Source organism: Lipomyces arxii, assembly GCF_038497795.1.
Source record: "Lipomyces arxii strain Phaff 12-163 unplaced genomic scaffold V1512scaffold_3, whole genome shotgun sequence".
NCBI classification, from domain to species: domain Eukaryota; kingdom Fungi; phylum Ascomycota; class Lipomycetes; order Lipomycetales; family Lipomycetaceae; genus Lipomyces; species Lipomyces arxii.
Window position 1 is genome coordinate 265423 of NW_027117702.1, and position 11910 is coordinate 277332.

Consider the following 11910-nt stretch of genomic DNA (forward strand, 5'->3'; position numbering starts at 1 on the left):
GTATTGAGAAGTGCACGGACAGTGTTTCACTTAATACAGTTTAACGTATTAAACCTTATCTCTGATCGTCGCCATGTAACTCCCTTTTATGTCTATTTATGTCTAAGAGTAGGGTTTTAACCGAGGATACCGTTCGGCGCGAGTGTGTTGACGGCTGGCTCGTTTTAAGCCCACACACACTCCGTTCATCGTCAAGTCGGTTTCTCGCTCGTTGTGTTTTAACGAGGCTGACCCCGTCTTTCACCACTTCAAAACGTCTTTCTCTCCCTTACTACCCGGTCAAGCTTATCTTGTACAGTCGCCTACTCCGGCTCGCTGTGCTCGTGCTGGCCGAAACTTACAAATATCAACCGCTGAAGATCAACATCCTCACGATATCCTCGTCTCTCTTCTTACTCAATGCTCTTCTCCATGTCTGTCTTCTCGATCTTCAATCAGCTCTGATACCGCAGAACACGACCCTGCCTCGGCAGTGGTTCCACTACCTGCATATTTGTCCTCATATTCAAACCAATCCAAGTCGCGATCTTTATCAAGCCTATCGATGACGTCTTCAACTATCTCTTCAAGATTATCACCTGGGTCTTCGACAATATCTTCTGCTTCTTCTGTTTCTTTTTCTTCTTCTGCTGCATCCTCAACGCTAAACTTTTCCGCACCGACTCCAGCGACGCGTTTTGATCGAACTCAACCGTCTTCGCGTGTTTCAGCCTCTCCGTCTCATAAAAAACTTGTGTCACTGTGGTCAGAAGAGTTCAGAATTCTCGTGTCAGACTATCAGAAGTACGCTTAAACGCTAAACTAATTTATGTATTTCTAGAGTGCTAATCTGTTTTATTCTTAGGTTTAGTACGCGTCAGGCCGCGTACAGAGCAAACATCTTACGAACAGGCATACTCCCATTCCTACGAACACGACAAGGTGAATTGACGTCAGCCACAGTCTCAATTACAGAACTTGACCGCCGTATCCAAATCTTGCACACTTGGTGGGTGGCTCTGCTCACAGCCTTACGCGATCGTCCTCCACACGCTGTCGCAATCACTGACCGCGCTGCTTATTTTGAAGCCGTTTTTGGTATACTTGCACGTGCTGAATGGCACATCCCGCAAATCAGATTAACGTCTGCTGCTCAATACCAATCTGATCTCAATGACACTCTCAAATACGCACTCTCTCGACTCGAACTTAAACCGGTTTCCATCTCGACTTCGGTATTTGCCGGTGCTGTTCTTGCACATGCATTTTTCTACTCTCCAGGTGTTGCACCCGCTTTGTTATATCTACTCAGACCACGTCGTCGTGATGTGCTCCGTGTAAGTAGTCATATCGGTCTGTCTCCGACGGAATACAAAGCATTAACTGATACCGCCAAAACCGTGTTTCCGCCACATCTGGCACCATTGGTCGGGGTGTTGTTTGAAGACTCCATTACTCGCAAACCAGATGTACCTGCTGCATTAGAGGACGAACTCTATGGTGCCTGGGTTCGTCGATTCTGGGGGTCTCAAGATAACGACGTGTTTGCATCTTTTTTGAAACAGTATTATTTGATTCTGTCTGGTTTCATTGGACCAGTTGCGACGGTATGTGAATGCACACCGGACGAAGCAATCATGGCAATGCCAGGCATTATGATTTTTCACGCGGCTGTTCTGGCCGTGTTCGACAAGTTTGTCGGTCATGACCGCGACTTGCAGGTCCGACTGCTCGATGGCGAGGTCAACGTCAATTCGACCGTGTTTCGGGCAAATAATATGAGGTCAGCCAAGCAAGCCTCGCAAATGCGTATCCTGCTTGCATTTAAAGAAATGCTCAACTCGCGTAGCGTCGCGGCTTCGTACTCAAGTACATACGTTCGATTTTTTGAATCCTCCATATTGCACGCGACTGCTAAGCAGACTTCAGTTTACGACGCTACCGCGTGTGTGGGTCTGTGTGACGTGTCTGATTCGACACTGTCTGTGCTGGCAGGAATGTCACGTCATGACGACTTGAACTGGGTGTTTTGGCGCGACATTTGCAAGCGCATGCTCGACTCGCGCAGCTGCATGAACGAGCTTCGGGCATTTGCATTTCTGTATTCGTTCTGGGGCCATTTCGCCAAAGACGATCGCGCGGTGGACTGGATTTTGTCGGACGAGGTGTTTAACGAGTACTTTCACCACTGGGCTCCACTAGTCCGCGCTTACTACATGCGGCTGCTTTGCTGGCGGGTGATCCGCCGGCCGACACCGATGTGGGAAGTTGCCAAAGATAGCCTCCGACTTCGAATGTTTTCGCTGCACGCTGCGCTGCGGAAATGGGTTGCGAACGGGCGGTCTGTCGAGTGCACGCCGAGCTCGCCTATGCCTGGACGTCGGCTTGCAATTGTACAGTGTATTGGACAAGACACTTTGGCGGACCGATTTTTTAAGTCATCGACTCGGGAAATGCAGATTGCGCCTCCCGTGTCGCGATACGACGTGCACGACGAAGATATCTTCATTGCTTCATCGTCTTCGTCACCGTCTTCATCCTCAACCTCGCCATCGTCCATCCATTCTGGCGGTGACTATTTCAGCGCGAGCAAGGTCAGTACCGTGCTTCGTCGTTTAAAATCAATCCGATCATCGTTCTCGGCATCAGGCACGATCTCACCACCCGAACTCGCGCCTCACTCACTGTCACTGTCACCTCCAGGTCTGCACCGGACATTGTCGGTCTCGTCTTTCAACTCGGCCATGACTACGACGGCCGACCCTGTGCCGTCAACGTCCGGCGCCACGGTCTCGAACCCGGCAGGGATGTACCGGTCATACTGTTTCATGCTGCAGCCGGCACATGCGCCGCCGCACCCTCGGTCGCTACTGGTACCGCCCATCATGCCGTTCTCGCGTGCCGGCCAAGTCGTGCGTTCGGTCAGACCCGACATCGTGACGGTGTACTCTGGCCGGGCGTTGGCGGAGTGGAACTCTGTTGTCAGGCAGTACGAGCATTTCGTCAACATGCGGCATGCCAAGGACGGGATCGAGTCTGAGTTTGATGTCGGAACGCCGAGCATTATGGGGGAATTGTAAGATATTTTTACCGGAGTTTTTATTAGTTTTTATTATTTCTTTTTGCTTGTCTTGGCATTTTTGTGTGAGCATGTAAGGAATTGCAGGATAGATTGGTTCAGTGCTATAATGATTAATTATGATAACTATATACATTGCAAAGAGTAGATTGCGAGTTTCGTTTTTTTACAGCTATTGTTTCTGCACAAACGGGTGTCGTAGTGCTTCCGCAGGCGTGAGCCGTTTCTCGGGATTAAGGTTCAGACACTTGTCCAGCAAGTCGGCAAACATCGCGACCAGTCGCTCGTCCGCCCGAGTCGCATGATGCTGCAACACCCTGGCTTTGATATCGCGCTGTCCACCTGTAGTGTTGTTCGCCAACGACAGTGGTTTCGAGACTTGTTTGCCGGTCAGCGAGTCTTGCTCGCGGGACAGGAACGTCAGGTTTGAGTCAAAATGCATGCTTGTGAACGCGCCACGGCGGAGGAGCTTATGCGGAATCTTGCCGCGGGCTTGCATGATGACTTTCAACATCTGGTTGTTGTTGGCTCCAGCAAACAGGATCTTGCCGGTGTACAGCTCAAACAGCGTGCACCCGATCGACCACATGTCAATCGCGAAATCGTAGGGCAAACCGACAATCAGTTCCGGCGCGCGATAAAAGCGCGAGGCGAGGTACGGCGTAACTGTGTTTTCGGACGCGTCACTGGCAGAGCCGAGATCACACACCTTGAGCACCGTGCGTGATTCGTTGACTAGAATGTTGTCAGGTTTGAGATCTGCATGCAATACATTACATCTGCGCAAGTGTAGTAGAGCGAGGAAGCTCTGTTGCGCATACGCCTGTACGGCCTTGATGTTGAGCCCGGCGTCTCGTCCGTACTTTTTGAGAACCTCACGCAGGTTTTGGGTCATGCCCTCGAATACTATACACAAATGACCGCGGAACTCAAAACTTCGAAGAAGCCTAATTAAGTGCTTGCGGTCGCCGGGGTCTGCTTCATTAAGTTTTCGTACAATCGCGACTTCTTTGATACCTGCCTTGTACCTTTTCAATTAGTATCGCAAAGTAAAAGTAAATACAACATACATGACCTCGTTACTTCGAACGATTTTGATAGCAACTTCGCGACCGTCAACGTTATCAACAGCTTTAACAACAGTTGAAAACATGCCTTTACCGAGATTGGACTGGATATGGTACCTTCCGTCGTCTATCATCTCGCCAATGATCACGCGGTAATAGCCTTCATCGTCGTCCCAATTTGATGGCAAATTAGCTTCACCGGGTCCTGATTTCTGAACGACGGGCACTGCTCTGGTGTCACGTACCTCATTGACCATGCTTTTAAACATGTCTTCCTCATCGACCGCAAACATATCGTCATCGTCATCTTCGTCTTGTTGATCCGCGTGCTGCTCTGTTAATTGTAATTGTGGTTGTGATGACGTTCCGTGTCTATTGGCTTCATCTTTGCGATCAAGCGTGGCATCGAAATCTGCAGCATTTGCAGCACCAGACGCATCAGCTTTGGCTTCAATTGTCACATCTGATTGCTCAAGTGGAAACGCGTCAAATAGCCGATCTGGTGTAGGTTCTAAGGATGTCTGCCTATCGAGTCCATTGGCTTGTTCAGTATCTTGAAATTGCTCAATATCGTGTACTTGCTCAATATCGCGTACTTTCTCATTGACTGTGTACTCCTCAGCAGGCCGAACCAGCTCGGTAACTGGTGAAATGGGCACTATATTCTCTTGAGAAGCAAGGACCGGCACCGTAACTGCAACAGACTGAAGAGCCTCTTTTGATAAATTAATCTTAATCCCAACTTTTGGCCTCTTTACTCGTTCTCTTGTCAGTCCATCTTCTGCATCCTGTTTATCACTGATTCCTTTGGTCGTCAACTCATTCTCAGTTACTCCACCCAATTGACTTCTCACATTCTCACTACTCTCAATCGGCCGTCTGTCACGATCATCAGCACGAGGTCGGTACAGTCGCTCGTCTCGCACTGGTGAACGCGACCGGCGTTTGCTACTGCTACGGTCTCGGTCGTGATGTAAGTCTCTGTGTCCACGGTGCTTGTCCCGATGATCGTGCCTTCTCCTGTCCCGTTCTCGCGTATTATCGCGGGAGTACATTAGAGATGCGATGGTGATTGTAGGTGCAAGCTGCGACCTTGATATAGAGTAAATAACGTACTACAAAATACAGCATAAATGCAGAGTGACTATGCATATAATTTGGAAATCTTCTGTGCAAAACTCGTGATAGAGCCTTCGTAGTTCCCAACCACAATCAAAAATGTCTGGACGACAAGGAGGAAAAGCAAAGCGTATGAGAATATGGTAGCGTAGGCAATACTTAATGCTAATTGTAGCAGCACTGAAGGCACCAAAGAAGGAACGCAAGGATATGGACGATGAAGACAAGGCCTTTTTAGAGAAAAAGAAGGCCGAAGCTGCTGCTAAGAAAGAAATGGCAGCAAAGGCGGCGAAAGGGGGACCTCTTGTGAGTGGAGGAATTAAAAAGTAAGAAATTAGAAAGTGTCTTTTGATATAAGCTAACATGGAACTTAGATCTGGAAAGAAATAAGATATGTTTATAGATTTCATATTTAAAAAGAATACCTCAAGATACTTTGGATCTTCTTTCTCTCATTACTACTCTGCCTGAATCTTCTAATCTCCAACCGCATTCAAGTTGATCTACGCAGTCTTGCCATGGCCATCCAGTCAAAGTTTCAAGCTCAGTTTTCTGCATGAAAAAGTATGCCCGGCCAATCCGCTTCAGTGATCCGACTGCGATTGCCGTGTCTCCGAACGCCATCATTCGGTGTCTGCCAGGATCAGGTTCAGTAATGAACCGCCGTCGCCAGAGTACGTAATCGCAATCATCCCAAGCTCGAAGGACTTGCCGAAGGGCAAGATCATCTAAGAGATCATGACGTAGCATTGCATCGTATGCTGCTGTCAGGTCGTTGTTAAAATGAGCGAGATGTAAAACGTAAAGACCTCCAATCTCATACCGTTCTGCTGAAGTGAGCTCTACAACATCCTCTTCTAGTAACCGTTTCATAGCTGGAATATAAGATTCATAATGACCTAATAGTGTAGTCACTCTGACTGTGAACAGCAGGACTTCCTTTGCAAACTCAGATCGATCCCTTGTAGCCAGCAACGCTTCTCTTAGCTTTCTCAGCCCAAGGATGACCTTATTTAAGTCAGCACGACCGTCCTCAAATGAATCATGGCCTGATTTCGAGATTGATACTGTCATGAATGTGCGGCGCAAAGTGTCTACTTCTGATCCTGAGCATATATCGACATAATTTCGCTGTACTTGAGCAAAGTACTGCCTTTGAAATACTTTATCGTGTAATAATCGACTGTCATTCCCTCGTGATACGAGTCCAAGCTCGGTATCGTTCATTATGATGTGTAGGAATTGTTTACAAACTTCCTCAGTTGGCCATACTCATGATTAGCCCACCTGTAAGCACAAGGGTATAGTGTCATTGAAGCCGCAGACCCAAAATTGTCACATTTTCTATTCACACATGCTCTGTTGGGGTGTCACTTTCTCTCGATTCATCCCAATTTCACTTTAAATAATCGGCACTTTTTCTTCTCTCTCTATTCAATTCAGCCAAACAAGACACTTTCATTCCTTCAAATAGATTTTATATTTAACCTCTTATAGAAAAATGATCTTGGATCAGGACTCGTCGTCGTCATCAATTGCCTCGTCAACCTCGGTCTCAACTGAACAATCCCATTTTGGCCATCGACGGGTCTCCGTCTCGACCACTCAGTCAACCACACCAAGTTCAACCGCGTCTGATGATGACTCAAAGCTTGGAAAAGTTCAATACTTTTGTGGAGAAAGTGCATCTGATAACGTGTTAATGTCAGACTCAGACTCATTCAAGAAAGTTGCTTCGGAAGCAGCGGATCTGTGCAGATCAATCACTCACTCTCTCACTTCATTATACGATGATCTACCAAGTTGGCGTCAAGATAATCATTTTATTCGGTCCGGGTATCGTAACGAAACGTTTTCGTTTTGGAAATGCGTTGAATCATTGTCATATTTGCATAATGAGTCTGTTAATATCTATTCCCATTTATTTGGATCATTGTTCTTTCTTGGTTTTCTTTCTGTTACTCTGAAAGTCTATCTGCCTAAATTCCCGACGACTTCGGCAAAAGATTTTGTGGTCTTTGTCATCTTCTTTGTTGGTGCTGTTATCTGCCTCGGCATATCATCAACATACCATTGCTTGAACTGCCATTCAGAATCTGTGGCCAAGTTCGGCAACCGACTCGACTATCTCGGTATCATCTTCTTGATTGTCGGTTCGTTTGTGCCAGCAATTTACTATGGTCTGCACTCAATACCGCAGTACATGCCTTACTTCTTTGCTTTGGTCTGCACATTTGGCGGTATCTGTGCTGTACTCACACTCAGGCAAGAGTTCGCAAGCTCAGAGTGGCGTTCGTTCCGTGCTGGCATGTTTGTCATTTTTGGGCTCAGTGGTATCATTCCACTCACTTTTGGCGGAGCTAAACTTGGATTTCATGAACTGTGGCATCGCACCCAGTTGGCGTATCTGCTGACCGAAGGTGCGCTTTACATTGGTGGTGCTGCTATTTACGCTGCTCGTATCCCAGAGCGATTCAAACCTGGACGTGAGTGCTACTGCTGATAGATATTAACTTTTCACTGATTCTTTTTTCTAGATTTCGATTTAATTGGATCATCACATCAGATTTTTCATGTCTGTGTCCTGGCGGCAGCTGTGTCTCACTTGATTGGAATCATTAACGCATACAATTTTGTGCACGCCGAGCGATTCGGCATCTAAGTCTGATCGCCATTGAACTCATGCGTTTTTGTATATTGTCAGTGTGTTCAACCACACAACGAAATTGTAATTCATGGAGTTAACCAAGCCGTTTTTGTTTTTTGTTTTTCTGTTTTATGTATTTTATGGGGAAGAGTGGAGACAAAGGCGTTTGTGAGTAGAGAAGTATAAATAACGACAAGAGCTGTGCTAGAGCAGTACGAGCAATGAATACGATTAGAGAAAGAGGTTGATGTTGGCTAAACATTTTAGTTTTTCCAGTGATAAAGTGAATTGATTATAAATAAACAATAAACACACTTTAATATTCCAATGATTAAGAACGCCATATAAGTTTAATAGTTTACAGAAGGTTAAACCTTTGGCATTCCGCTCATGGACACCTTTTTGCTCTCTATCCAAGCCGGATCAACGAGCTTCTCACGCGCGTCCCACAAAAACTTATAACTAGTCTTGATGGTACCATCACTAACACCGGTTCGCTCTGCGATTTTACTTGCTGACTTAGCCTCGTTGAACAAGCCAGCGGACATGTAAATCGTCGCAGCTGCAATCGAAATCGGCGATCGACCCGCAAGAATGCCTTCTGCCGACGCCCGTCTAGCAATGTGCTGTGCGCCACTGGCGACCTGGGTCGACAGACCGAGATGAGAGCAGAACCGGTTGATGAGATCTTCAGCGTTTGTGCCTTTGTTTTGGTACTCGCGCTCCGTCTGGGGCGCGCCGCTCAGATTCTCAGCTCCGTTGCTACCCATCTCGAGCAGGATGTTATCCATGACTTTAAACACCTTACCAATCTCTTTTTTGGACACGTTAGCCGTCAGCGCGCAAATCTCTTTAAATGTACGAGCAACCCCCGCCTGTCGACAGGCAATGAAAATCGCGGCCGCCTCAATGCTGTCTTGAGACTTGCCCTTCAGCTTTCTCGCATCCTTCACCTTCTTGTAAATGTCTTTAGCCGTGTCCTGCACGACTCGAGGAAGGGAGTACCGCTCGCACATTTGAGAGATCTTTGCGTATGCCGCCTGCAAGTCCGTGTCCTTTTTATCATGCACCGCCTTATTCTGCGCTCGATTCAAATCTCGTCCAACAGTACTACCAGGCGCACCGTACGAAATCAACGTGTCAAGCTGATTACCGTCCAGCAGTGGGTTCATTGCTTCTCCCACACGGGACGGATCATCGTTTCCTTGATCATCATTCGCGAACGTACGCCATTCAGACCGAGTGTCGACAATCCGATCACCGAGCACAAGACCACAGGACCCACACACCATGTCACCATCGCTGAAGTTCTCGACCAAATTCGGCGGAAACTCCTTGCAATCCGGGCACATCAAGTGCACGTTCAGATTTCGCTGAAACGCGGCCGCTGGTGGTGCTGACGGTGGTGCCATGCTGCCATAAGCTAGTGGTGCTGACCCTACAGACGCATAAGACATCTTCTTGAATCAACTTCGTGAAGACGTGACAAATGTTCGTAAGGACAAAAAAACAGGTTGTGGCGATGGAAATTTCAATTGCTTCAAAAGTTCTTACCCTAACCCAATTTTATATTGCACAACACCCTCATTAATTTGTAAGCAAATCGGCAGATGATTCGCTGCGCCGAAACTGGAATTTTCGTGGCATCCACAAAAGTCGTGAATTCGCAGCGTTCGATTTTTTCAACTTCTTTCTTCATCAAAATAAACAATGCTGGCTCAACCGATTCGTGCTGTATCGGTAAGTGATTAATGCCGTGTGCTTTAACTGAACCGAAGATCTGATAATGAATAGCGCCGTGCCGTCCCTGTGATGCGACGATACTTCGGTGCCGCTGTTCCTCGACGAGGTTTGTTGCAAGTTTGTATTTAAGAGTTAGATCTGACAATTATAAAGCGGACATTCTCACTGATCTATACTTGAAGGAAGTCAAGGCTTACAAGCCCACACCAGTTAAGGCGTCTGACTCAGTTGGTCAGGTCAAGCCATGGATTCTTCCTACCGCTCCTACTCCACCATCTGTTGAAGGCAGCTCAGAGGCTGAAATCAGTGAATACGCTGCTCAGGTTGTCGAGGTCGAGGGTGTTGCTGAGATTGTCGAGGAGGAGCCAGAGGTTGAGGACTTCTTTGTCGTTAAGCCTCTCGAGGATGCGCACCATTAGGCGGTTTAGATTGTTGTACATTCAATAAATTAAAATACGCGATATCAATTAGTCTGTACACTTCGTATGACCTGTACAGCCATCATTAGAGTGCGGTGTTTCAAAAGGATATTAGTTTCAATCTTTTACTTATGTTTGAGTCTTATGACTGATTCGATATACTCAACTTTATTAGTACGGAGTAGAAGTGGCAGTATGTCACCATTCAGTGTTTGTTTTCCCATTCATGTACCATCTCAGGATTGTAATCTTCTTGTTGTAGTCCACGTAGAACGCATTGCCGTGGTAGTTTGTTTGCCCTTGGAATATGTCCATTAGGCAATGAAGGGGTTTGTACTACTACTTTTTTAGCAACTCATCTCAGACTGACAATTTGGTGTTGACAGTATACTGAGAATATACTGAGATGAATAGGTGTATATTGAAAGTAACAGATGGTCTGATACACAAGCAAGCGCTGTGTTATAGCAAAACGCTAAGAACTGTAAGTTTCTTTGAGAAGATATACCGATCATGAACTCAAACATTTAGATCTCCATTCAACGGCAATCTAGACCTGAATATCTAATTAATCAGTCTTGTATCACACGCCATTATACGACTGGGCGTGATGCAGTTACTTCCTCTGAATTACCGTCGACTGAATTTAGTGAGGGCAGCACCAGTAAGGAAGTCAGTGCACAAGAAAAGCATTCATATTTAAAGCGAGACAAGTCACGATATGTTACGAAGTCAGTCTACATCGTACCTGAAGATTTAATGAAAAGCGTCACGAGCTCTGGCAGCGCACATCTATTCAAGATCAGTCTACTCAGCGGCGCGAATCTGGGTTACGACACCGGTTCAAACGAGATTGAGATTGAAGGTAACGAAAGCCAGACCAACCGCGCGACCGAGCTGCTGGATATGTTAATAAACAGCAGAGGGTGGGAAGCGCCGCTGATACCTGAAGTCCAGTCATACGAGAAACGCGTCAAAATAACGGTCCCGGTCGAAAAAGAGCTTGACAAAATTGTTGCCGGCCAACAGGCACAAAACATCAGACGAGTTGGTTTTCTGACTCGAACTCACAGTAAATGGTCTGTTGCACCGAAAACTGTTACATACACTATCAAAGGTCGACCAAAAGACGTTGAAGAAGCGAGAATCATGTTTAATCATTTAATTGAGAATGCCGAAGCTGCGAGAGAACGCAGAAATAGTTGGAAACGCAGAAAGCAAAATCTGTAACGCGGTTTAGACCATGTGAATTACGTTATTAGGAGAATTTGACGTCCTTTGTATTATATTGTACATATCTCCATGCCGAACAGAGCGCTCGACCGGCATACATAGACCCATACACACAATGTTGGATTTTATGCCATACTATGAATTTTATTATACGCTCTACAATCTTACACACTCTCTGTTCTCTGCTTGATCTGCCACTCTCATTTCATTTACACTCTCATTTCATTTACACTCTAGTCAGCCATACTGACAGCTCGTACCACTTCAAACCACAAAAGAGCACAACCACGACAAAATTCCAAGAAGCTGGTAGATGTTCAGCGCAGTTAAAAAAAATTTCATCAATTATCATTTTCAAATCAAATATAAAATTTGAAAAAATAAAAAGTCTCCGGAGCGTGACTCGAACACGCGATTTTCAGGTAATTGCTTGTACGCATCCAGAAGAAGAACCATTACAGCCTGACGCCTTACCAGCTTGGCCATCCGGAGATTTTTCATTAAGAATTTCTGTGGTTTATCTCACTCTGCTTCCTAAATGGCGTGGATTAGGGTATTAGAAATAAACAATATTTGTGTGTATTTTAAGTGGATAATAATATAATTAACATTGTTTTCAAGGCA

General features: G+C 46.1%; 8 protein-coding genes and 1 non-coding gene across 9 annotated transcripts; 5 read left to right on the forward strand and 4 right to left on the reverse strand.

Annotated features, from left to right (window-relative positions):
• Nucleotides 1–136: 136 nt before the first annotated feature.
• Nucleotides 137–3199, forward strand: V1512DRAFT_274484 (uncharacterized protein). The gene is made up of 2 exons (XM_066917783.1): nucleotides 137–783; nucleotides 845–3199. Exons 1-2 carry the CDS (start codon nucleotides 545–547, stop codon nucleotides 3057–3059), a joined length of 2454 nt encoding a protein of 817 aa, XP_066772955.1. The 5' UTR covers nucleotides 137–544; the 3' UTR covers nucleotides 3060–3199.
• Nucleotides 3200–3230: 31 nt separating this feature from the next.
• Nucleotides 3231–4643, reverse strand: V1512DRAFT_204116 (kinase-like domain-containing protein; the record flags this gene model as incomplete). The annotated part of the gene is made up of 2 exons (XM_066913321.1): nucleotides 3231–4086; nucleotides 4129–4643. Coding segments are annotated over 2 exons (1371 nt in total), but the record flags the coding sequence as incomplete, so codon positions are not given.
• Nucleotides 4644–5328: 685 nt separating this feature from the next.
• On the forward strand, nucleotides 5329–5703 carry V1512DRAFT_259032 (translation machinery associated TMA7). The gene is made up of 3 exons (XM_066915555.1): nucleotides 5329–5374; nucleotides 5423–5570; nucleotides 5619–5703. Exons 1-3 carry the CDS (start codon nucleotides 5344–5346, stop codon nucleotides 5632–5634), a joined length of 195 nt encoding a protein of 64 aa, XP_066772957.1. The 5' UTR covers nucleotides 5329–5343; the 3' UTR covers nucleotides 5635–5703.
• On the reverse strand, nucleotides 5625–6482 carry V1512DRAFT_259034 (uncharacterized protein). Its single transcript, XM_066915556.1, has one exon. It carries the CDS (start codon nucleotides 6469–6471, stop codon nucleotides 5671–5673), a length of 801 nt encoding a protein of 266 aa, XP_066772958.1. The 5' UTR covers nucleotides 6472–6482; the 3' UTR covers nucleotides 5625–5670.
• A 194-nt stretch (nucleotides 6483–6676) lies between these two features.
• On the forward strand, nucleotides 6677–8219 carry V1512DRAFT_259037 (hemolysin-III related-domain-containing protein). Its single transcript, XM_066915557.1, has 2 exons — nucleotides 6677–7730; nucleotides 7782–8219. The coding sequence occupies exons 1-2, from the start codon at nucleotides 6746–6748 to the stop codon at nucleotides 7904–7906; spliced, it is 1110 nt and encodes a 369-aa protein (XP_066772959.1). The 5' UTR covers nucleotides 6677–6745; the 3' UTR covers nucleotides 7907–8219.
• On the reverse strand, nucleotides 8159–9403 carry V1512DRAFT_259039 (cyclin-like protein). Its single transcript, XM_066915558.1, has one exon. The coding sequence runs from the start codon at nucleotides 9346–9348 to the stop codon at nucleotides 8260–8262; it is 1089 nt and encodes a 362-aa protein (XP_066772960.1). The 5' UTR covers nucleotides 9349–9403; the 3' UTR covers nucleotides 8159–8259.
• A 137-nt stretch (nucleotides 9404–9540) lies between these two features.
• Nucleotides 9541–10160, forward strand: V1512DRAFT_259041 (ATP synthase complex subunit H-domain-containing protein). The gene is made up of 3 exons (XM_066915559.1): nucleotides 9541–9631; nucleotides 9686–9740; nucleotides 9788–10160. Exons 1-3 carry the CDS (start codon nucleotides 9602–9604, stop codon nucleotides 10051–10053), a joined length of 351 nt encoding a protein of 116 aa, XP_066772961.1. The 5' UTR covers nucleotides 9541–9601; the 3' UTR covers nucleotides 10054–10160.
• Nucleotides 10161–10459: 299 nt separating this feature from the next.
• On the forward strand, nucleotides 10460–11283 carry V1512DRAFT_251724 (uncharacterized protein; the record flags this gene model as incomplete). The annotated part of the gene is made up of 2 exons (XM_066914686.1): nucleotides 10460–10537; nucleotides 10585–11283. 2 exons carry the CDS (start codon nucleotides 10460–10462, stop codon nucleotides 11281–11283), a joined length of 777 nt encoding a protein of 258 aa, XP_066772962.1.
• A 391-nt stretch (nucleotides 11284–11674) lies between these two features.
• V1512DRAFT_t20 lies at nucleotides 11675–11778 on the reverse strand. Its single transcript has one exon. It is a non-coding gene; the product is annotated as a tRNA-Tyr (tRNA).
• Between the last annotated feature and the right edge of the window lie 132 nt (nucleotides 11779–11910).

Bases quoted from the DNA above. Each gene is read 5' to 3' on its own strand.
- V1512DRAFT_259041 (XM_066915559.1), top strand. From the start codon at position 9,602: ATGCTGGCTCAACCGATTCGTGCTGTATCG. The intron at 9,632-9,685 runs GTAAGTGATTAA...GATAATGAATAG, and splicing joins AACCGATTCGTGCTGTATCG to CGCCGTGCCGTCCCTGTGAT. The intron at 9,741-9,787 runs GTTTGTTGCAAG...ACAATTATAAAG, and splicing joins TGCCGCTGTTCCTCGACGAG to CGGACATTCTCACTGATCTA.
- V1512DRAFT_259032 (XM_066915555.1), top strand. From the start codon at position 5,344: ATGTCTGGACGACAAGGAGGAAAAGCAAAGC. The intron at 5,375-5,422 runs GTATGAGAATAT...TAATTGTAGCAG, and splicing joins ACAAGGAGGAAAAGCAAAGC to CACTGAAGGCACCAAAGAAG.
- V1512DRAFT_259037 (XM_066915557.1), top strand. From the start codon at position 6,746: ATGATCTTGGATCAGGACTCGTCGTCGTCATCAATTGCCTCGTCAACC. The intron at 7,731-7,781 runs GTGAGTGCTACT...TCTTTTTTCTAG, and splicing joins AGAGCGATTCAAACCTGGAC to ATTTCGATTTAATTGGATCA.
- V1512DRAFT_274484 (XM_066917783.1), top strand. From the start codon at position 545: ATGACGTCTTCAACTATCTCTTCAAGATTATCACCTGGGTCTTCGACA. The intron at 784-844 runs GTACGCTTAAAC...TTTTATTCTTAG, and splicing joins CTCGTGTCAGACTATCAGAA to GTTTAGTACGCGTCAGGCCG.
- V1512DRAFT_259034 (XM_066915556.1), bottom strand. From the start codon at position 6,471: ATGAACGATACCGAGCTTGGACTCGTATCACGAGGGAATGACAGTCGA.
- V1512DRAFT_259039 (XM_066915558.1), bottom strand. From the start codon at position 9,348: ATGTCTTATGCGTCTGTAGGGTCAGCACCACTAGCTTATGGCAGCATG.